General features: G+C 39.9%; 1 protein-coding gene across 7 annotated transcripts in view; it reads left to right on the top strand.

Annotated features, from left to right (window-relative positions):
• Positions 1-23,263, top strand: part of LIFR (LIF receptor subunit alpha) — a 91,817-nt gene that overhangs the window by 61,265 nt on the left and 7,289 nt on the right. For 6 of the 7 annotated variants that reach the window (XM_059916274.1, XM_059916269.1, XM_059916268.1 and 3 more), the window contains 7 exons: positions 9,726-9,939; positions 12,201-12,380; positions 15,092-15,193; positions 15,776-15,943; positions 20,058-20,219; positions 21,137-21,230; positions 22,858-22,936. In XM_059916274.1, coding sequence (XP_059772257.1) covers positions 9,726-9,939; positions 12,201-12,380; positions 15,092-15,193; positions 15,776-15,943; positions 20,058-20,219; positions 21,137-21,230; positions 22,858-22,936 — 999 coding nt within the window. The remainder of the gene's footprint in view (positions 1-9,725; positions 9,940-12,200; positions 12,381-15,091; positions 15,194-15,775; positions 15,944-20,057; positions 20,220-21,136; positions 21,231-22,857; positions 22,937-23,263) is intronic. The other variant, XM_059916275.1, reaches the window with a different exon arrangement.

Genomic DNA, 23,263 nt, shown 5'->3' with positions numbered 1-23,263 from the left:
AGTCACTGTAGTGAGGATCTCTGTGTCAAGAGCTGAGCATTCTTTAGTTTGATTTTATGAGGCCTGTAAAGGACGGAGGATTTCATGAATTCCATCTCTCTCACTTTAGTCAGAAATGCAGCCAGAAACCACAAGTTAGAATCTCAAGTGTTTATGTTGCATTTTCACTTCAATGACTAGGAAACCAACTTTTTATATATATCATGTGTAATTTGTTGTCCCCTAAGTAAATTGCATTATAATATGACAATTATAAAGTTTTACATAGTTTTCTAAAATTTTAGATAAAATATGAATTGCATTATGTTTTACTAGCTTTTCCTTACCAGAGCAAATGTTTTTGTTGCTGTATTTTTTTATCTGATTTATGAACATCAAAACCACAAACAATTGTCTTCTACACCAGATTTCATAGGAACAGTTATAACCAGATTCTTTTAAACAGTTAATTTTGTTATTGAAATTTAAACTATTATTTTTATAAAAATTTGACATCTTTACAGCTTTAAGTAAAGTAAATCTTTGAAGTCTGTGAGCAAGTTGTGTACACATTCCATTGCTTCGAGGTTGTCCGTATATGACTGTTCATCCCCTCTTACTCTTGATTAGCAAATCCCCTGGCTACCTGCAGTTGTCTGTCAGATTTCACAATAATATAGTAACGATTATATAAATTACTTCAATGTGAGAAAGTTTAGAATATTGTTCAAACGAGATAAATGTTTAACCAAGGATTAAAAATATTGAAGCGATTTGGATTCTAACGTCAGTGACTAGTTGATGGTTCTGCCATATTTGGTTGGAAAATTAAGTTGTTTTGGACATGTTGAGTTTTTTAAACATGTGCCACAAGGATATCTGAGTACAGTTCAGTAGGAGGTGGTTTGATGTAAGGCTCTGGAGCTTGGGAGAGGTCTGAGCTAAAGACATAGCTGTGAGTAAGCATATAAATGGGATCACTCAGGGAGAGCACGCAGGGCTGAAAGAGGCCAAGAGTGGAACTGTAGGTGATGGCAGGATATAAAGGACCAGCAAAGGAGGAGGATCCAGCAGGGGAGATTGGGAAGGCCAGAGAGGCAGGAAGACCAGAAGAAAATAGCTTTTGCAGAAACCAGTGGAGGGGGATGTGTGAAGGAATGAATAGTATCAAATGAAACCCACAAGTCTTAGGATGGTAACATGTCCACTGGACCAGGCCATCGGAGAGCCGTCGGGGACCTCTGTTGGAGCAGTGTCTTCAGCAGAGTATTAATGTCAGTGTCAGTCTGGATCAGAGGGTCCCATGCATTGCTGTATAAATTGGAGCAATTATTTTAAAAAGCAGTTTAGCTATATAAATAAAGAAGTTTGAATGTGAGGGAGACCTTCAAGATGGCAGAGGAGTAAGATGTGGAGATCACCTACTGAACACTGGCAGAAGACCTCAGACTTCCCAAAAGGCAAGAAACTGCCCACGTACCTGGGTAGGGCAGAAGAAAAAAAGAAAAAACAGACAAAAGAACAGGGACAGGACCTGCACCTCTGGGAGGGAGCTGTGAAGGAGGAAAAGTTTCCACATGCTAGGAAGCCCCTTCACTGGTGGACACAGTGGGTGGTGGTGGGAGGAAGCTTCAGAGCCACGGAGGAGAGCACAGCAATAGGGGTGCGGAGAGATTCCCACACAGAGGATCGGTGCCGACCAGCACTCACCAGCCTGAGAGGCTTGTCTCCTCACCCGCCAGGGTGGGTGGGGGCTGGGAGCTGAGGCTCGGGCTTCGGAGGTCAGATCCCAGGGAGAGGACTGGGGTTGGCGGCGTGAACACAGCCTGAAGGGGGCTAGTGCACCACAGCTAGCAGGGAGGGAGTCCGGGAAAAGGTCTGGAACTGCCTAAGAGGCAAGAGACCATTGTTTCGGGGTGCGCGAGGAGAAGGGATTCAGAGCACCGCCTAAACGAGCTCCAGAGACGGGCATGAGCCGCGGCTATCAGCATGGACCCCAGAGATGGACATGAGATGCTAAGGCTGCTGCTGCCGCCACCAAGAAGCCTGTGTGCGAGCACAGGTCACTCTCCACACCGCCCCTCCCAGTAGCCTGTGCAGCCTGCCACTGTCCGTGTCCCGTGATCCAGGGACAACTTCCCCGGGAGAACGCACGGCGCGCCTCGGGCTGTTGCAACATCACGCCGGCCTCTGCCGCCACAGGCTCGCCCCACACTCCACACCCCTCCCTCCCCCTGGCCTGAGTGAGCCAGAGCCCCCTAATAACCCGCTACTTTAACCCCGTCCTGTCTGAGCGGGAACAGACGCCCTCAGGCGATCTACACGCAGAGGCGGGGCCGAATCCAAAGCTGAACCCCAGGAGCTGTGTGAACAAAGAAGAGAAAGGGAAATCTCTCCCAGCAGCCTCAGGAGCAGCAGATTAAATCTCCACAATCAACTTGATGTACCCTGCATCTGTGGAATACCTGAATAGACAACGAATCATCCCAAAATTGAAGCAGTGAACTTCGGAAGCAATTGTAGATTTGGGGTTTGCTTTCTGCATCTAATTTGTTTCTGGTTTTATGTTTATCTTAGTTTAGTATTTAGAGTTTATTATCATTGGTAGATTTGTTTATTGATTTGGTTGCTCTCTTCCTTTTTTTTTTATATAGATATATATATTTTTTCCTTTTTCTCTTTTTGTGAGTGTGTATGTGTATGCTTCTTTGTGTGAATTTGTCTGTATAGCTTTGCTTTTACCATTTGTCCTAGGGGTGTGTCTGTCCATTTTTTTTTTTTTGTTTTCTTTGTATAGTTTTTAGCACTTGTTATCATTGGTGGATTTGTTTTTGGGTTTGGTTACTCCCTTCTTTTTTTTTCTTCTTTATTACTTTTTACTTTATTTATTTATTTAATTTATTTTTTTATACATTTATTTATTTATTTCATTTTGGCTGCGTTGGGTCTTTCTTGCTGCGCACGGGCTTTTCCCTAGTTGTGGCGAGCGGGAGCTACTCTTTGTTGCTGTGCGCAGGCTTCTCATTGCAGTGGCTTCTCTTGTTGTGGAGCACGGGCTCTAGGCATGCAGACTTCAGTAGCTGTGGCTCGCGGGCTCTGGAGTGCAAGCTCAGAAGTTGTGGCACACGGGCTTAGTTGCTCCACGGCATGTGGGATCTTCCTGGACCAGGGCTCGAACCCGTGTCCCCTGCATTGGCATGTGGATTATCAACCACTGCGCCACCAGGGATGCCCAATTTTTTTATTTTTAATAATTTTCTTTATTTTGTATTTTAATAACTTTATTTTATTTTATTTTTTTCTTTCTTTTTTTTCTCCCTTTTCTTCTGAGCTGTGTGGCTGACAGGGTCTTCTTGCTCTGGCCGAGTGTCAGGCCTGAGCCTCTGAGGTGGGAGAGCCAAGTTCAGGACATTGGTCCACCAAGACCTCCCAGCTCCATGTAATACCAAACGGCGAAAGCTCTCCCAGAGAGCTCCATCTCAACGCTAAGACCCAGCTCCACTCAACGACGAGCAAGCTACAGTGCTGGACACCCTATGCCAAACAACTAGCAAGACAGGAACACAACCCCACCCATTAGCAGAGAGGCTGCCTAAAATCATAATATGGTCACAGACACCCCAAAACACACCACTGGACGCAGTCCTGCCCACCAGAAAGAAAAGATCCAGCCTCGTCCCCCAGAACACAGGCACCAGTCCCCTCCACCAGGAAGCCTACACAACCCACTGAACCAACCTTACCCACTGGGGGCAAACACCAAAAACAACGGGAACTATGAAGCTGCAGCCTGCAAAAAGGAGACCCCAAACACAGTTAAGTTAAGCAAAATGAGAAGACAGAGAAATGCACAGCAGATGAAGGAGCAAGGTAAATACCCACCAGACCAAACAAATGAAGAGGAAATAGGCAGTCTACCTGAAAAAGATTTCAGAGTAATGATAGTAAAGATCCAAAATCTTGGAAATAGAATGGAGAAAATACAAGAAACATTTCACAAGGACCTAGAAGAACTAAAGAGCAAACAAACAATGATGAACAACACAATAAATGAAATTAAAAATTCTCTAGAAGGAATGAATAGCAGAATAACTGAGGCAGAGGAACGGATAAGTGAGCTGGAAGATAAAATAGTGGAAATAACTACCACAGAGCAGAATAAAGAAAAAAGAATGAAAAGAATTGAGGACAGTCTCAGAGACCTTTGGGACAGCATTAAATGCACCAACATTCGAATTATAGGGGTCCCAGAAGAAGAAGAGAAAAAAAAAAAGGGACTGAGAAAATATTTGAAGAGATTATAGTTGAAAACTTCCCTAATATGGGAAAGGAAATAGTCGTCAAGTCCAGGAAGCGCAGAGAGTCCCAGACAGGATAAATCCAAGGAGAAACATGCCAAGACACATATTAATCAAACTATCAAAAATGAAATACAAAGAAAAAATATTAAAAGCAGCAGGAAAAGCAACAATTAACATACAACAGAATCCCCATAAGGTTAACAGCTGACCTTTCAGCAGAAACTCTGCAGGCCAGAAGGAAGTGGCAGGATGTATTTAAAGTGATGAAAGGGAAAAACCTACAACCAAGATTACTCTACCCAGCAAGGATCTCATTCAGATTTGACGGAGAAATTACAAACTTTAGAGATATGCAAAAGCTAAGAGAATTCAGCACCACCAAACCAGCTCTAAAACACATGCTAAAGGAACTTCTCTAGGCCAGAAACACTAGAGAAGGAAAAGACATACAATAACAAACCCAAAACAATTAAGAAAATGGTAATAGGAACATACATATCTATAACTGCATTAAATGTAAATGGATTAAATGCTCCAACCAAAAGACATAGACCGGCTGAATGGATACAAAAGCAAGACCTGTATATATACTGTCTATAAGAGCCCACTTCAGACCTAGGGACACATACAGACTGAAAGTGAGGGGATGGAAAAAGATATTCCATGCAAATGGAAATCAAAAGAAAGCTGGAGTAGCAATTCTCATATCAGACAAAATAGACTTTAAAGACTATTACAAGAGACAAAGAAGGACACTATATAATGATCAAGGGATCGATACAAGAAGAAGATATCGCAACTGTAAATATTTATGCACCCAACATATGAGCACCTCAATACATAAGGCAAATGCTAACAGCCATAAAAGGGGAAATCGACAGTAACACTATCATAGTAGGGGACTTTAACACCCCACTTTCACCAATGGACAGATCGTACAAAATGAAAATAATTAAGGAAACCCAAGCTTTAAATGATACATTAAACAAGATGGACTTAGTTAATATTTATAGGACATTCCTTCCAAAAACAACAGAAGACACTTTCTTCTCAAGTGCTCATGGAACATTCTCCAGGATAGATCATATCTTGGGTCACAAATGAAGCCTTGGTAAATTTAAGAAAATTGAAATCTGATCAAGTATCTTTTCTGACCACAATGCTATAAGACTAGATATCAATTACAGGAAAAAATCTGTAAAAAATACAAACACATGGGGGCTAAACAATACACTACTAAATAACCAAGAGATCACTGAAGAAATCAAAGAGAAAATCAAAAAATACCTAGAAACAAATAACAAAACACGACGACCCAAAACCTATGGGATGCAGGAAAAGCTGTTCTAAGAAGGAGGTTTATAGCAATACAATGCTACCTCAAGAAACAAGAAACATCTCAAATAAATAACCTAAACTTACACCTAAAGCAATTAGAGAAAGAAGAACAAAAAAAACCCAAGTTAGCAGAAGGAAAGAAATCATAAAGATCAGATAAGAAATAAATGAAAAAGAAATGATTGAAACGATAGGAAAGATCAATAAAACTAAAAGCTGGTTCTTTGAGAAGATAAACAAAATTGATAAACCATTAGCCAGACTCATCAAGAAAAAAAGGGAGAAGACTCAAGTCAATACAATTAGAAGTGAAAAAGGAGAAGTAACAACTGACACTGCAGAAATGCAAAAGATCATGAGAGATTACTACAAGCAACTATATGCCAATAACATGGACAACCTGAAGGAAATGGACAAATTCTTAGAAAAACACAACCTTCTGAGACTGAACCAGGAAGAAATAGAAAATATAAACAGACCAGTCACAAGCACTTAAATTAAGACTGAGATTAAAAATCTTCCAGCAAACAAAAGCCCAGGACCAGATGGCTTCACAGGCGAATTCTATCAAACATTTAGAGAAGAGCTAACACCTATCCTTCTCAAACTCTTCCAAAATATTGCAGAGGGAGGAACACTCCCAAACTCATTCTACAAGGCCACCATCACCCTGTTACCAAACCAGACAAAGATGTCACAAAGAAAGAAAACTATAGGCCAATATCACTGATGAGCATAGATACAAAATCCTCAACAAAATAGTAGCAAACAGAATCCAACAGCACTTTAAAAGGATCATACACCATGATCAAGTGGGTTTCATCCCAGGAGTGCAAGGATTCTTCAGTAACGCAAATCAATCAAGGTGATAAACCATATTAACAAATTGAAGGAGAAAAACCATATGATCATCTCAATAGATGCAGAAAAAGCTTTCAGCAAAATTCAACACCTATTTATGATAAAAAACCCTCCAGAAAGTAGGCATGGAGGGAACTTTCCTCAACATAATAAAGGCCATATATGACAAACACACAGCCAACATCATTCTCAATGGTGAAAAACTGAAACCATTTCCTCTAAGATCAGGAACAAGACAAGGTTGTCCACTCTCACCACTGTTATTCAACATAGTTTTGGAAGTTTTTGCCACAGCAGTCAGGGAAGAAAAAGAAATAAGAGGAATCCAAATCGGAAAAGAAGAAGTAAAGCTGTCACTGTTTGCAGATGACATGATACTATATATATAGAGAATCCTAAAGATGCTACCAGCAAACTACTAGAGCTAATCAATGAATCTGGTAAAGTAGCAGGATACAAAATTAATGCACAGAAATCTCTTGCATTCCTATACACTAATGATGAAAAATCTGAAAGAGAAATTAAGAAAACACTCCCATTTACCATTGCAACAAAAAGAGTAAAATACCTAAGAATAAACTTACCTAAGGAGACAAAAGACCTGTATGCAGAAAACTATAAGACACTGTTGAAAGAAGTTAAAGATGTTACAAACAGATGGAGAGATATACCATGTTCTTGGATTGGAAGAATCAACATTGTGAAAATGACTGTACTACCCAAAGCAATCTACAGATTCATTGCAATCCTTATTAAACTACCACTGGCATTTTTCACAGAACTAGAACAAAAAATTTCACAATTTGTGTGGAAACACAAAAGACCCTGAATAGCCAGAGCAATCTTGAGAAAGAAAAACTGAGCTGGAGGAATCAGGCTCCCTGACTGACAAGACAGTGTGGTACTGGCACAAAAACAGAAATATAGATCAATGGAACAGGATAGGAAGCCCAGAGTTAAACCCATGCATGTATGGTCACCTTATTTTTGATAAAGGAGGCAAGAACATACAATGGAGAAAAGACAGCCTCTTCAGTAAGTGGTGCTGGGAATACTTGACAGCTACGTGTAAAAGAATGAAATTAGAACACTCCCTAACACCATACACAAAAATAAACTCAAAATGGATTAAACACCTAAATGTAAGTCCAGAGACTATAAAAGTCTTAGAAGAAAACATAGGCAGAACACTGTATGACCTAAATCACAGCAAGATCCTTTTTGACCCACCTCCTAGAGAAATGGAAATAAAAACAAAAATGAACAAATGGGACGTAATGAAACTTAAAAGCTTTTGCACAGCAAAGGAAACCATAAACAAGATGTAAAGACAACCCCCAGAACGGGAGAAAATATTTGCAAATGAAGCAACTGACAAAGGATTAATCTCCAAAATTTACAAGCAGCTCATGCAGCTCAATATCAAAAAAGCAAACAACCCAATCCAAAAATGGGCAGAAAACCTAAACAGACATTTCTCTAAAGACGATATACAGATTGCCAACAAACACATGAAAGGATGCTCAACATCAGTAATTACTAGAGAAATGCAAATCAGAACTACAGTGAGGTATCACCTCACACCAGTCAGAATGGCCATCGTCAAAAAATCTAGAAGCAATAAATGCTGGAGAGGGTGTGGAGAAAAGAGAACCCTCTTGCACTGTTGGTAGGAATGTAAATTGATACAGCCACTATGGAGAACAGTATGGAGGTTCCCCAAAAAACTAAAAATAGAACTACCATATGACCCAGCAATCCCACTACTGGGCATATACCCTGAGAAAACCATAATTCAAAGAGTCATGTACCACAATGTTCATTGCAGCTCTATTTACAGTAGCCAGGACATGAAAGCAACCTAAGTGTCCACTGACAGATGAATAGATAAAAAAGTTGTGGCACATATATACAATGGAATATTACTCAGCCATAAAAAGAAATGAAATTGAGTTATTTGTAGTGAGGTGGATGGACCTAGAGTCTGTCATACAGAGTGAAGTAAGTCAGAAAGAGAAAAACAAATACTGTATGCCAACACATCTATATGGAATCTTAAAAAAAAAAAAAAAAATGTTTCTGAAGAACCTAGGGGAAGGACAGGCATAAAGACGCAGACATTGAGAATGGACTTGAGGAGACGGGGAAGGGGAAGGGGAAGCTGGGACGAAGTGAGAGAATGGCATGGACATATATATAACTACGAAATGTAAAATAGATAGCTAGTGGGAAGCAGCCGCATAGCACAGGGAGATCAGCTGGGGTGCTTTGTGACCACCTGGAGGGGTGGGATAGGGAGGGTGGGAGGGAGAAGCATGAGAGAGGAGATACGGGGATATATGTATATGTATAGCTGATTCATTTTGTTATGAAGCAGAAACTAACACCATTGTAAAGTAATTATACTCCGATAAAGATGTTAAAAAAAAAAAGTTTGAATGTTTATTTCCTTTTATCCAGTACGTCCAATTTTGGGAACTCACATTAAAGAATTAATCCTAGCCATGAAAAAAAAATGTTGCACCAAAAGATTTATTTTAGTATTGTGAAAAATTGGGAACACCTTAAATTTCACTTATTTAAGGAATATTCAAGTAAAGTGATTAAAATGCTACATGAAATATAAAGCTATTAAAATATATATAACTGTATTATGGACAAGTGTGTATTATAGAAGAGTGAAAAAAGATGTAAATTGTATAGTATGATTAAAACAATTTTAATAAAAATCTCCATCTAGGAAAACAACTTGAAGGAAATATCACAATGTAAGAGTATTTAAGAGATGGGAATATGGGAGATTTTTCTTGCTTTCTTCCAACTTTTTAGTATTTTCCACATTTTCTATAATGAGCAAGTACTACTTTAAAATGAGAAAACAATAACTATTTAAAAAAACATGATGCCATACTTTTTAATATTTTATTTTTTAAGTAGAGGAATGTTGCATATCACTTCCTTTGGTTTACTTCTGAAAAATATGAGGCTAAATATTTTGTTACTTAATTTTTATATTTCTGTGTGCTTTTACTGCTTACAGCAAGTGTAGTTTTTCTTCAGCATCACTTTCCTGATTTATCTCAGTGGATTTTAAATCTGTGTTGTGCACTGTTAACAACTTCATCTTTTCTAACATTAATTTGTTAGGATTAGCAGAGTGTCCAGTTTAGACTCGATGGCCTTGCCTTGTCACATAATCACTCCTCGCAGGTTTTTGTAACAGAATTTATTTTTCTGTTTTTGTAGCCTTTACCCATTAATGAAGCTAATGGAAAAATACTTTCCTATAATGTATCATGTTCATCAGACGAGGAAACACAATCCCTTTCTGAAATTCCTGATCCTCAACATAAGGCAGAAATACAACTTGATAAAAATGACTACATCATCAGTGTGGTGGCAAAAAATTCTGTGGGCTCATCGCCACCTTCTAAAATAGCTAGTATGGAAATTCCAAATGGTGAGTACTTAAGATAAAAGTAGTGTATAAGAACAAGAAATTAAGGTGAAACATTTGGAAGGTGTTGCTTGCTCTCATAAATGTCAGCTTTCTTCTCATATACCCTGCTGCTGCTGATGTGTAAGGAGGAACAGGCAGATTAATGTCATGTATTAATGTTGAGAGGCAGCAGTTATTAGTATTGACTTGAAGCGTCTACACTGATGGATAAAATATTACTAAACCCAGTTACTTTAACACGTAATGTTGTAGAGTTATGGTAGTGGATATTACTCTTAGAAATATCTTAACAGTTTATTCAGATAACATTTTCACATATCTCCCCAAGACCATGACAGTTGATACTTACATCAGCTAGGCAATTTTCAAACTGTCAGGCAGGAACAAATACTAATTTTAAATGGCAGCTCTGTTGATAAGGCATTCTTTATTAATAGGAATCCTTTACTGATAAGAAATTCTTAAAGTCTAAATTAGATCTTCAGTGTAAGCTTTAAAAAAACAACTGCAGTATAATTTTAAAATTTCTTAGTGCCCCCCTGTAAATTTGATGGATTACCAGTGACTAGTCCGTTCCTCCTTAGCTGCCTTGACAGCTTTTTGAGTCACAAGTTTTCAGTGGCCACTCCTGCCTCTTCTCCTAGTTAACTCCTCTTCCTGAGTCATTCCCTGGTCCCCCTTGCTATCCCACCCTAATATGGGAGCACCTTTCTATGACTACCCACTCGGAGAGGCAGAAAAATTGGTCCAGTTTGGGTCCTAAGTATCTTTCCAGTTCTTGCTTGAGGCAGTGTCGTACTGCTTGTTACGTAACTGGTTCTTCGTTTCAGTCTGTTGTGGGCACATTAGAAGGTAGGAATTGGGGACACACCGTACATTCTGAGACACACAATATCATCCAGAGCCCAGATAGCAGTGCATACTGGAGAAGAGAGGTCTGCAGGCAGTGGTATGGAGTCAAAAGAAAGAAAAGGGAGAGAGGTGTGAACGCCCATAGCAAGATAACCTGCTGATTTAAATTAGGTATTTAATGGCTCTTGCTATGTTATCTTTTAATTCAAGAACTATATTCCTACCTTTTCTGTGTGTCCGTCAGGACACTGTATTTTACAGAACTAACAATGGTCTGGCTATCAGCTTTCAGACAGTTAATGCAGTTCCGAACAAATCATTGTTCCTTGAGGATTTCCCGCGTCAGAGGCCTTGCAGCCTCAGCGCAGGTTACCTTGTGGATTTTTAGTCACATTGAGTCAAGAAGCTGTCATATCCAAAGTCTTCTGTATTCCCAGCCAAGTTGTTGTCTTGTGTCCAGTAGTAGTTGCTTATGAATGCAAATTTTGTTCAAAAAACCTTTCCATGGCTTTTTACTGAACCCTTAAATATACATCAGTTAGAGAAATTACTTCTTTCCCCTATTTCTTGGAAAATTTCCCTCTCCCTTTGGGCACGCTGTCCTAACCCATGCTAATTCCTCACCCCCAACCTTGGGCCTCCCTTATTGCCTAGGCTGAGATCTGGCAGGATGAGGAAACCAAACCTCACCACGGCCCCCTTCTGCCAGCCTCTGCACCTCACCCATCCGTGCTCCGCGGATGCTTTCCCCTCTCTGCCCACACTGACCATCCCATCCCACCCCACCCCACAGCATTTCATCACTGTCCTGTCTTCACAATGCCTTCAGCCCACCCCGGGGGGGTAGCAGTCTCCCTTGAAAGGAAGAGAGGGGCTGGCCCACCCACTCATTCACTGCATGTCATCGTGCTCCTGCTTTGCATGGCCTGTGCTCGGGGTTGGAGTTGCAGGCACAAGCCCCCGTCTGCTCTCGTGGAGCTCACACCCACAGTGGACGAGGAGATGGGGGATTCTGACACCCACGCGTGCTCTTCACCAGCCTCCCGCCTGCCTCTCCCCCCGCCCCCGAGCTGCCATGCCACCCTCTAGCGCCTGTATTCCCTCTGCCCCATCCTTCATGGCTCTTGATCCTCGTGTCCCGACCCAGTTATGTCACTGCCTGATCCTAGGTGCTTTTTCATGGTTTTTTTTTTCCATCTGCTGAGTTAATATATATGCACAGGTAATTGCCATAGTTAAGACGAAAACAACAGAGCAGCACTTCTAAACTTTGCTAAAGGTTTATCTAGTTTAGCACTATTCTGCAATGTCTGCACGGTGAAGTGATTTTTATAACTCTTGCCCATTTTCATGAGATTTACCTTAAAACATTATTTTTAACACTGGTAATATATCCTTCTTTCTTGAAGATGATCTCAAAATAGAGCAGGCTGTTAGAATGGGAAATGGGATTCTGCTCACTTGGAATTATGACCCCAACGTGACTTGTGACTATGTAATTAAGTGGTGTAACTCATCTCGGTCTGAACCCTGCCTCATGGACTGGAAAAAAGTCCCTTCGAACAGCACTGAAACTATAATAGAATCTGGTGAGTGTCTCGCAATTAAAGTTCTTTAAAGATATTTTTAAAATTTACTTTTTATAAGGGTAACGTTGGTTTATAACATTATGTAACTTTCATGTGTACACCATTATGTTTCTACTTCCGTATACACTCCAGCGTGCTCCCTACCAAAAAAAATGCTTTTAAAAAGAGCAGCCTACAGAGTGACTGGTTGCACTGCAGTGACTGTCCCCCGCCGCTGGGCTGCGTGTGGATTGGTTTAACTTTTCTGGAAGGCAGTTTGTGGCAGGGCAGGATGTGTGTGAAACATTCATAGGCTTTGATCTAGTCATTACTTGTCTAGGAGTTTATTCTAAGAAGTAATCCGAGAGCAGCACAGATTTACACCTGAGTGTTCAACACAGCATTATTTATAATTGTAATGGTGTCACTCACCATCTTTTTGCCCTTGTTTGCCCAGGGCCCAGGTTACTGAGCACAAAGGAGTTGCAGCCGTTACCATGTACCCTGATGTAGGTCGGGGGCGGCGGTGGGGGGGGGCGGCAGGGGCATAGCAGGGAAGGGGCAGCTCCCAGTGCCTGACAGCTCAGGAGCCGCGAGCCCCGCATGGTGGGCTGCCCTTGAGATGACGCAACCAGGAGGGGTATGTGGTAACCTACAGGCTGAACCAGCCTTGTCCTTTGGAATTCTGGCCCTCTCTCCACTATCACTGTTCCTTCTGAGTAACTGGTGAGAGTGGATTGTGCCTTTACCTGTGGGAATTCTGGAACCAGTTGGTAGTGAAGCTTCTTGACGTCATTCCGCCTCTCGACTCTCCCTCACATGTTAGTGAAGTTCAGGAGAGCAAGCGGCCGCTGGTCCCTTCTCTCCCAGGGAGCACGTTCTGCTCGTTTACTTTGCTCACTGTCACATGGTAAGGATGAGTCCCGGTCATTGGATTCCTACATGTGGCTTCAGGTTATTTTCCAGTTCTACTTGGAATACAGCCAGACTCCTTCACGTTAATAATTAACCAATGACTTGATGGTCACCTTTATCCTTTTTACAGCTTACGTCACTAACCAGCAACATGTGTAGCTGCCTGAGCCTTACACAGTTGTAGTGTTCTCTGTATAAATTCTGACCCCTCTTCCCTCCTTTCTCACCTGGGCTTTGAGAATAATCAGAATGGACTGGGGCAGGGTGGAGTGATGTGAAGAGGTGTCTCTTTAGATGAAATATCTGGGATGTGAGTTTAAGCTGAGACCTGTAGGATGAAAAGGAGGACTTTTGATGCTGAGGCAGGTGAACAAAGGCCCTGTAGTGGCTCAGAAGACAAAGGCTCCGAGAAGTTGGGTAACTTGCCCAAGGTCACAAAACTAGTATGTGATCACACCAGGATTTAACTTTAAAGCTATTCAGAGCTTTAAGTGGCTGGGGATTTTGTCTTTTACTTGTTGCTGCTAGGACAGGGTGTGGCCAAAACCTGCACGTTTCCTATTCCTTTCTTATTCAGTCACCCACTCTTCCAACTATCCTCTCTCTTTTATGATCTCAAAACACATTCCTGATGCGCTAACCCCTCAGGCTCTTTTTCTTTTTCAGGCGGAAGAACGCTATAGAATATTGGTATGCATAATCATAATATAAAACTAGGTACAGATTTACTAACATACATGTGGTGTAAAATCAGAACCTCAAGTACACTTGTCCCCCCCAGAAAAAGTTGCAGAGTGATTTTTAGAGGTAACCATCTCATTTTTGAGCCTGCAGACCACTGGTGTTCTGAATCGGAGAGCAAGTGCTTTAACCACACTAGAATAATTGTATTCCACAAACTAAATGCAATCCCATAGGTTGCCGTTTTTCCCCCAGGCAGTGTCTTCTTCCTTGATCACTGCAGGTGAGCTACTAAGTACCCTTCAAGGCTCTGTTCAAATATCACTTCCTGGTGGCTTTTTCTGATCTTCTTAGGCTCACTTGGTCCCTCATTGAAGGGGCCACAGGCTCTGTGATAGATCCCTCTAGTCTAACACAGGGTCTTATGGTTACCCCTCCTCATCTGTCCTGCCACCTCTCTGCCAACTGCTCCAGGCCAGGGGCCTTGTTATATGTCCACCTCTGTGGTCCTAACACTTTACACATTGCATTGTATCGAGGAGGCATTTAAAAGTGATTCACTTGGATCGAAGTTAAGGTGCTTCTCTTGTATGTCTTGTGGAGTTAACTCAAGGGCACTAAATGCTGATGCTGTAAAGAGGAGTAGACTCTATGGCCCATTTCCTTTAACACTGAAGTGTCCAAGTAGAGTGGACATTTTAGTATCTGCTTCTTGGAACAAGGGAAGAGCAGTGGGTTCTTTCCAACCCACAAATAACAGTAGTTAGGGAAGGGTTTTTTCAGAGGCATGACATGGGCCTGGGATAGGTTAGAAAACTGACCCTAGACCAAATCTGGGAAGAAGTTGTCATTGCTTAATTTGAAGGAACAAAATGAAAGCCTTGATTACCAATTTTTCCCTTCAAGGTGATGTCATGTTATAATACTAAACTGTTCATTACAACAGAAGTGAGTTTAATTTTTGTTGAGTCAGTTTTCAATCTGAATATTTACCAATTTTGAAAATGTGGATTTTCTGTAACCTTTTTAAAATTAGTTTTGGAAATTTCAAAGTGTGTTGTTATAAATTTGATATTTCTAAAATATTCATACTAATATGTACTTAGGAACGTTTACTGGTTGTGTTCATCTTATAGATCAGTTTCGACCAGGTGTAAGATATAATTTTTTTGTGTACGGGTGCAGAAATCAAGGATATCAATTACTACGTTCTATAATTGGATATGTAGAAGAATTGGGTAAGTTAAATGGGTAAGTTTTCTTAGAGTTCAAGGTAATATGAGAAATTATAAAACAACATCAGTTTTAAGATTGAATTCTAAAAATAGATTGAATTGAGATGTTTATTAGTTCAAGGAAGAAAAATAATTTGTATGATAACTGTAAAATTATTTATCATTACTTATTTTTCATTTGTTTAATGTTTATATTTCATAATTTTACTGTTGTCATTAAGAAAATTAAATCTTAATTTGGATGTCAAAAATACTTAATTTACACTTATACAAAGTTTTAAAACTATTAACTTATTCAAGACTATCAGTAAAGAGGGGAAATATGAGTAAAGCCTATTCTAGTAGCCATTTAAAGATTTTGCATAGGTTACCTCCCTAGATATGTTTTATGTCTGAAAGTTGTAAGTTCTACCTTTGTATCTTCACAGCAAAAGTGCTTGTGATAATATCTGTGAAAGTTTATGATTAAATAAAGTTCTCATTACAAGTTTAGCTATTTTTGAGGCTAGAAATCTCATTAAACCTTAATGTCTTGCTCTGTATTAGTAAACCCTCCTTTAGCTATTGACTTTTTTCCTTTTACAGCTCCAGTTGTTGCACCAAATTTTACTGTTGAGGATACGTCTGCAGATTCGATATTAGTGAAATGGGAAGAAATTCCTGTGGAAGAGCTTAGAGGCTTTTTAAGAGGGTATTTATTTTACTTTGAAAAAGGAGAGAGAGACACATCTAAGATGAGGGTTTTGGAATCGGGTAAGTAAATTACTAGAATAAGTATACTGTTTCTTAGAAGTTCTTTATTAACTACAAAAAAAAAAAAAAACGAGGAAAGAAAAAAAAGAAGTAAAGAAGCTACTGAGTAGTTTATACAGATTTCCAGAACGCTCTGAAAAATAAGGAAGTGAAAATGCAGTCATTTGATGAATATGAGATTTTTAAGATTTTATTATGTGATCAATGGCATGTAGTCTTTCAGAAATCATTTAAATCATTTATTCTGAGGCCTTTGTGAGCCCCCCAGGACAGAGAGCATCTCTTTCTAATCTTGCATGATCCATAACATAGCATCTTATGAAGGTTGCTTTAAAAAAAAAAAGGTCTTCCTGTACTTATACTAATGGAGGAGAAAACTCAGAAACCTAAAGAATGGCTTCAGAATCTCCTTTTATCTGACAAAGAGCCATCCACACAGCCACGACCTTAATGAGCTAGGAAACTTAATTGACTTGATTGGGGATGTGTGTATCTATTAAATCTTAAAAAGTACAGTCAGTCCTTGACAAGTGGTAAGTGTATGTCCACAGACCTTTGAGAATCCTCAAATTTACAAATACAAAAATGTTTGTGCAGACTTTTGGCTTTAAACCCTAAATTACATTTCTGTTGGAAGTCAGATGCTTTTTATTCATGGCTGAACAACACAAGCTTATCATCTCTTCAATTTGAGAGCTTTTATTTTCCTTAATGACCTTTCCTTGGAAAGAAACCATTTTAATTATAATATTTAATGCCTGACAAGTAGAGAACAACAACGCCACAGGGAGATGCTGACCAACTGGGCATTAGCTTAGTCATGTCCCGAGAGCAGCTGCGTAAACATGAGCCTCCCCCAGACCACTAAGTTCTGCATTTCCTGAACCTTCAAAGTTGAGGGAAACCCTAAATATCAGATTCTGCAAACATCCAGACTCTAGTGTAATTTCCCTCAGGTGCTCAGAAATTTTACACTTGAACCAGTTAAAATTCTAACGTGTAGACTTCTAGTTAGGGTGGATTGGTCACTAAAGTTAGAGCCAAATAGAGAAAAAGCAACAACAATGCATAAAGCCACAAAGACACAGAGAACTGGAGAGGCACAGAAGAGGATTTGGAAACGCTGGGTGTGGAAGTGGGCCAAGTGACCTAGAGGAGTGGAGGGCGGGCAGTCTAGGTGGACAGTTGGGCATCAGTAAGAAGTAATTTGGTTCATCCTGCAGCGCCAGAAGTGGAGGCCAATGGTTAGGATGAATCTGGGCTGAACTGCGGGAGTTGATTGTAAGTCTGTAAGGAGCAGTTAGAACCCCCAAGTCCTACACCAGCTTCATGTAGCTCATGTGAGTGCTCTCTCCCCTGCATGAGAACAATAGGTTTATTCTGGACCAGAGAGCTTCCAGACAAGGGACACTGTAGCAAACCGTGTGACTCTCCCTCTTCCTCCTTCCCACCTGCTTAATAGGACATCATCAGCTAGGCCTGTTTTCTGGGCAGGAGATGAGAGGATTAGAGTAAGTGGTTTCTGAGGAAAGACATAAAAGATGCTGATATTTGGGGGATTATCCCAATGAAAAGCCAGGAACCCACCTGGTCATTCCTCATCCATGATATAAGTGAAGCCCACCCACCAGTAAACCTCACCTATGTACACCAGGCTTCCAGTGAGCCTTTTAGTGGCTCACTCTCGAACATGACAAGCAGCCAGGGATAACCAGATGATTGAGAAAGCTTCTAACCTGAAAGACAGACACCAGGAGAAACCAGAGGAAATGGATGCAATGTGGGAAAACAGAGAAATTTAAAACAAAACTATCCTTGGACAGTTGACGTATACTGTATTTATTGAAAAGACATGATGTTATAAAAAAGAACAAGCAGAAGACAGTTAAGAATTCCTTAGAATTAAAAATGTGATCAGGGCTTCCCTGGTGGCGCAGTGGTTGAGAGTCTGCCTGCCAATGCAGGGGACACGGGTTCGAGCCCTGGTCTGGGAAGATCCCACATGCCACGGAGCAACTGGGCCCGTGAGCCACAATTACTGAGCCTGCGCATCTGGAGCTTGTGCTCCACAACAAGAGAGGCCGTGATAGTGAGAGGCCGGCGCACTGCGATGAAGAGTGGTCCCCACTTGCCATAACTGGAGAGAGCCCTCGCACAGAAATGAAGACCCAACACAGCCATAAATAAATAAATAAATAAATAAATAAATAAATGGATTATCACGTTAAAAAAAAAAAAAATGTGATCAAAGAAATTTTTAAGGAATTAAGTACAAGTGGAGAAATTAAATGAAAAATGGGGAAATTCTTCTGAAAATGAGACAAAGGCAAAGGAGAAGACTTGGAGGTAAAAGATTAGAAAGTTGGAGTTTGAGTCAAAGACCTGCACTGGCCTCCTTTATAAGAGTTCTGTTAAGAGAGAAGAGTGGAATGGAGAGAAGGAAATTATCAAAGTAATAGCACAAGAAAAAAATTTCCCAAAACTGAAAGACCTCAGTATATACAGTAAAAGGTGCCCTTAAACACACAGTAAAATAAATAGAGAAAAAGATCTATGCTGAAGTATGTCACCATGAATTTTCAGAGCACCTGATCTATAAAGAAAAAAATCCTAGAAACAATCAGAAAAGCATCTCTTGTGCAAGGATCAAGAATAAGAATGGTAGCAGGCCTCTCAACAATGTACCAGATACTAGAAGATATCGCAGCTACATCTTCAAAATACTGAGTGAAAATTATTTTCAACCTAAAATTCTGTGCTCAGCCAATCTATCTACAGATATAGTAGTATCTGTACTACTATCTGTGAGTGTAGAATGAAGAAATTTTTAGACATGGAAGGCTGCACATATTACTTCCCCCATGTATCCCTTCTCCAGAAGCTCCCAGAAGAGTGTGTGTCAATCCAAGGAAATAGTGGGGCAGGGAGTTCTAGGATGAGCGCGCCTAGAAGACTTCCAGTGCAGAGCAGACGCCCCAGGAAGCAGCCTGGGGGGAGTGGGCAGCAGCTGGGGGAAGCGGAGGCACTGGGGTGTTGTTGTTTTGGACCACATGGAAACTTGTATGGAATATTCATTCGAGGGTGTTGGGCGAATCAGTAATTGGTACATTAAGCAAATAAGGAAGAAAAGCAGTTATAACAACAGAAAAATAAGAAAGGAAACATGATCATACCAAACAGTTTGTCTTAGTAGTAATTTGTATTTATATGATCATTACAATGTGAACACCGAAGTTACCAAATTTTTTGATGTTTCTGTATGAATGATGTGGGCTCGAGGGGAGAAGGGGTAGTGGTTGTGTGTTAGAACTAATGTCTAATATTTAAAAATCAAGCACTGCCAATTTAAGTTTATTTCAAAATATGGAAGTCAGTACCCAAAGAGACCAGTAACTTGAGTTTGAAGTGATTGTTCATGGTGGGGAAAGATGCTGGCAGGGAACTGCTACTTTTTGTTTTTAGCCGTATCGTACGATTTAGTTTTAGGCTATTAAACTGCATTCTTTTGGTTAAAATTCTAAAAATAATTTAATAATTTAAACAATTCTCCACATTTCCTTTCAAAATGGTTCAAGGGCGTCCTCTCTAATCTCTCATTTGAGAACTCAGATGCACTGCCTCGTTTCCTGCGTGGTTTGGAGCGATCTCTGTTGATTTATGATCTTGCTTCCTTGAGTTTCTCACTTGACTCACAGGCGTGATCAGCCCGAGTGACAGTGTCCCTGCCCCAGTGGGTTTTGGTTGCGGTGGGTTTTCATGCTCTTAGTAACAGAAAAAGAAGAGACTTTTATTGATTGCCTGCTATAGGCCAGGTATTATTCTAGAGAATGTGCACGAAAACTTCACAGAGCCCTGAGAGCTAAGTCGTGATATTCTATTTCATAGTTAGAGAAACTTAGGTTCAGAGGCGTTTAAATAATAGTTACAGATAACATAGCTACCACCTGGCAGAGGTAGAACTTGAACATGGCTCTGGCTGGCTCCATGGGCCTTGGCCCTGGAGGTGACCAGCATTCAGACTCATTTAAAAAGGGTGTGAACGTGACAGGTTTGAGCAAAACCATGTGATTAAAATGGTATAGATCAGTAATAATCTTCTTCACTTTAAAAATAGGTCGTTCTGACATAAAGGTTAAGAATATTACCGACATATCCCAGAAGACACTGAGAATTGCTGATCTTCAAGGTAAAACAAGTTACCATCTGGTCTTGCGAGCCTATACAGATGGAGGAATGGGGCCAGAGAAGAGCATGTTTGTGGTGACGAAGGAAAATTGTAAGTTAAATGTTGTCATCGAGTTGCTTTCCAAGCTTAAGTGCATTGTGTTTCTAGTGATTTTTGTTTGTATAGGAACGCCCCTTTTTAAAATTTCACGTTTTGTTACACTTTTATAGTGGGTGGAGGGCAGTATTGAAAGGCCATGAGATGACTTCATATTTATTCTTACCAGTTATTGCCTAATGCGTACTTAAGAAATTAACGAATTAAGGGTACCTCTGAAGTCTAGAGTTCTAAATTCATGTTGAACTTATATAACGGTCAACTGGTTTAAAATTTTTTTACCCGAAATATTCTGTGATTTTTGACATATCCAGGGAAGAGTGTAAGAAATAGCCTTAAAAAAAAAGCATAAAGCACAATGCTCATAAATTTGAGATGGAAAGTAGAGAAGAGTGATGGACTTGACTAGCTTGTCAACAGCAAAGAACTTTCATTTGATCACGGGCTTATTCCTTAGCCCTGGGCTGGAGTTCATACATGCCCTTAAATAAAGGACCATGTGGAGATGGTTCTCAGCTGGGGGTGATTTTGCCTCCTAGGGGACAGTTGGCAGTGTCTGGTGACATTTTTGGTTGGTGCTACTGGTCTCTGGTCATTAGAAGCCCAAGGATGCTGTTAAACTTCCTACAATGCATGTGATAGCCTCCTCCCTGCAGAACACACAGGAAAGAAGTATCTGCCCACCATGTCAGTAGTGCCAAGGTAGAGAAACACTGCTCTGAAGAATTTGTTAGTATAAAAATTATTACAGTACTTTTTAAGGTTATATTTTAATAGTTTTTCAGTTTCCCTGGAGCAGTTTGGATTTTTTCTTCAAATAATCTACTGACTTAAGTATCTGATAATGTGAATTTATTCTCTAGTTCATACTAAAAATGTTGATTTTAATATCTGCAATATTCTCTTTTCAGCTGTGGGATTGATTATTGCCATTCTCATCCCAGTGGCAGTGGCTGTCATCGTCGGAGTGGTAACGAGTATCCTTTGCTATCGGAAACGAGAATGGTAATGGTTTACTCTTGCTGTTTTGTCCTTAAGGGCATGATTATTTAGTTTATGTGTTAAAAAATAAGTACAACTTTTTGGTGGAAACAAGGTAGTAAAAAATATTTGTATTGGTCAGAATTAATATTGGAATTAATATTAGGAAAGAACATGGCACATTATTTAAAAATTTTAAAATTAAAAAAGTAAAAGTGGAAATTTTTCCCTACTGTATTTACTAATTAAAGTAATAGCAGTTGTACTAAAAAAATATTTACAGGCATAAATAGGTCAATAGCTATATGCAAGATTAAATGTAGCTTAATGATTGAGGTATCACTTGTCCTGGTGACCTATTTAGAAAATCTGGTCATTTATTCATTTATTCAACAAATAAGAATGACCCCTCCCATGTGAAGGGGGACATACTGGTGAACGAAATAAGAATGGTCATTAGAATTATAGGATAGTGGGGAGGATGGACGTGAAACCCATAAGCATTTAACAAATATATGGGTACAGATTGTGAGTGGGTGCTAGGAAGGGCACGGGCGACATGAGGAGAATAGCGGGGAATCACGTCACAGGAGGTGGTCAGGCATCCCTGTGGAAGTTCCACTGCAGCAGGGTCCCGAAGGGGAAGGAGAGGGAGAGAATGTGCCAGGCAGAGAGAATAGATTCTGTGAGGGCCCAGATACTGGAAAGAGCTTGATCTTCTGGAGAAAGTGAGAAGTGTGTGTCTGGGTGCAGCAGCCGAGGGAGTGGTGTGAGCTGAGTGAGGTGAGGTAGGGTAAGAGAGTGCCTCGTGGTCAGCCAGCAGGAGCTGTCCTGGGCTGGGCTTGTGGCACCTGGCTATGTTCATGCATAGACTGTCCTCACTGGCCTTAAAAATGCCGTCATTCATGATGAAGAGAATGTACTCTAGCAATCCTGGCTTATAAATCAAAATAGCAATAGTTTAGAACTGTAGAATACCCTGTTTGGTAACCATATTCTCATTACCCAAAATCACATTTAAAAAATGATTTCAATACAAAAAGATAAAGTTAGGAGATAGTTTAGAAGTTAGAGCATTTCGGACTTACATTAACAACATTTCTTTTTCCTGCAGGAATTTCAAATAATAAAGGTTTTTTAACAGCTATAAATATGATAGGGCAGTAAGCAAATTTCATTTTTGTTTGTGTTTAGTTTTTGCTCAAGATTAACAGCCTTCCTTTTTCTGATAATCCAGAGCCTGTTTTGAGCAGTAGAGAACTACATAATGCGAACATGTTCCCAAGTAGTTGACTGTGCTGAATCCAGTCTGCAGTATGAATATTTTGGTTATGAGTAATGCCCGTATTTGACTTTTGATAGCACAATCACCATTTTAATTCTTTGCTCTCCATTTCCATAAGATACATAAGATACTGTAGTTCTAGTAATAGAAGTACTGTTTCTGCTTTTCAGATAGGAACCTCTCAGTGCATTGTATTGAAAGCTCTAGTGACTGATCACGCTGAAAATGATCTTCCATTTTTATCTCAGATATTCATTAGAGTATTCATATGAAACGTCAGAATAAGCCTGATAACTTATTAACTTATTTATTGTCTAATTGATAATCTTATCATTATTAAATGTACTTAATCATCTTTATTTAAAGGATTAAAGAAACCTTCTACCCTGATATTCCAAATCCAGAAAATTGTAAAGCTTTACAGTTTCAAAAGAGTGTCTGTGAGGTAATCCTTTATTTTCTTACGTTTACCTTTGAAGTACTGACTTCCTTTTTTTAGTTTTTTGTGAAAAGTTTTTAACATGTCAGTGTCATCCAAAGTAAAATGTATTGAGAAAATAGCAGTGCTTGAACATCTGCTGAACTTCTAAAATTATTCATTTGAATTGTTTGTACATGGTCTTTTTTTCACTACTGTTAAGACCAAGGAAAATACTGATATGTAGAAAAGAAAGTAGCTTTGCTCTAGTATGCACTACAGAATAGTAGAGACACATTTTTATAAGCAGCTGTGAAAAACGCTATAAAACAATGCTTCTTTTTGTAGGAGAGG

Source organism: Balaenoptera ricei, chromosome 3 (assembly GCF_028023285.1).
Source record: "Balaenoptera ricei isolate mBalRic1 chromosome 3, mBalRic1.hap2, whole genome shotgun sequence".
Taxonomy (NCBI): domain Eukaryota; kingdom Metazoa; phylum Chordata; class Mammalia; order Artiodactyla; family Balaenopteridae; genus Balaenoptera; species Balaenoptera ricei.
This window is presented reverse-complemented; position numbering and strand designations above follow the sequence as displayed.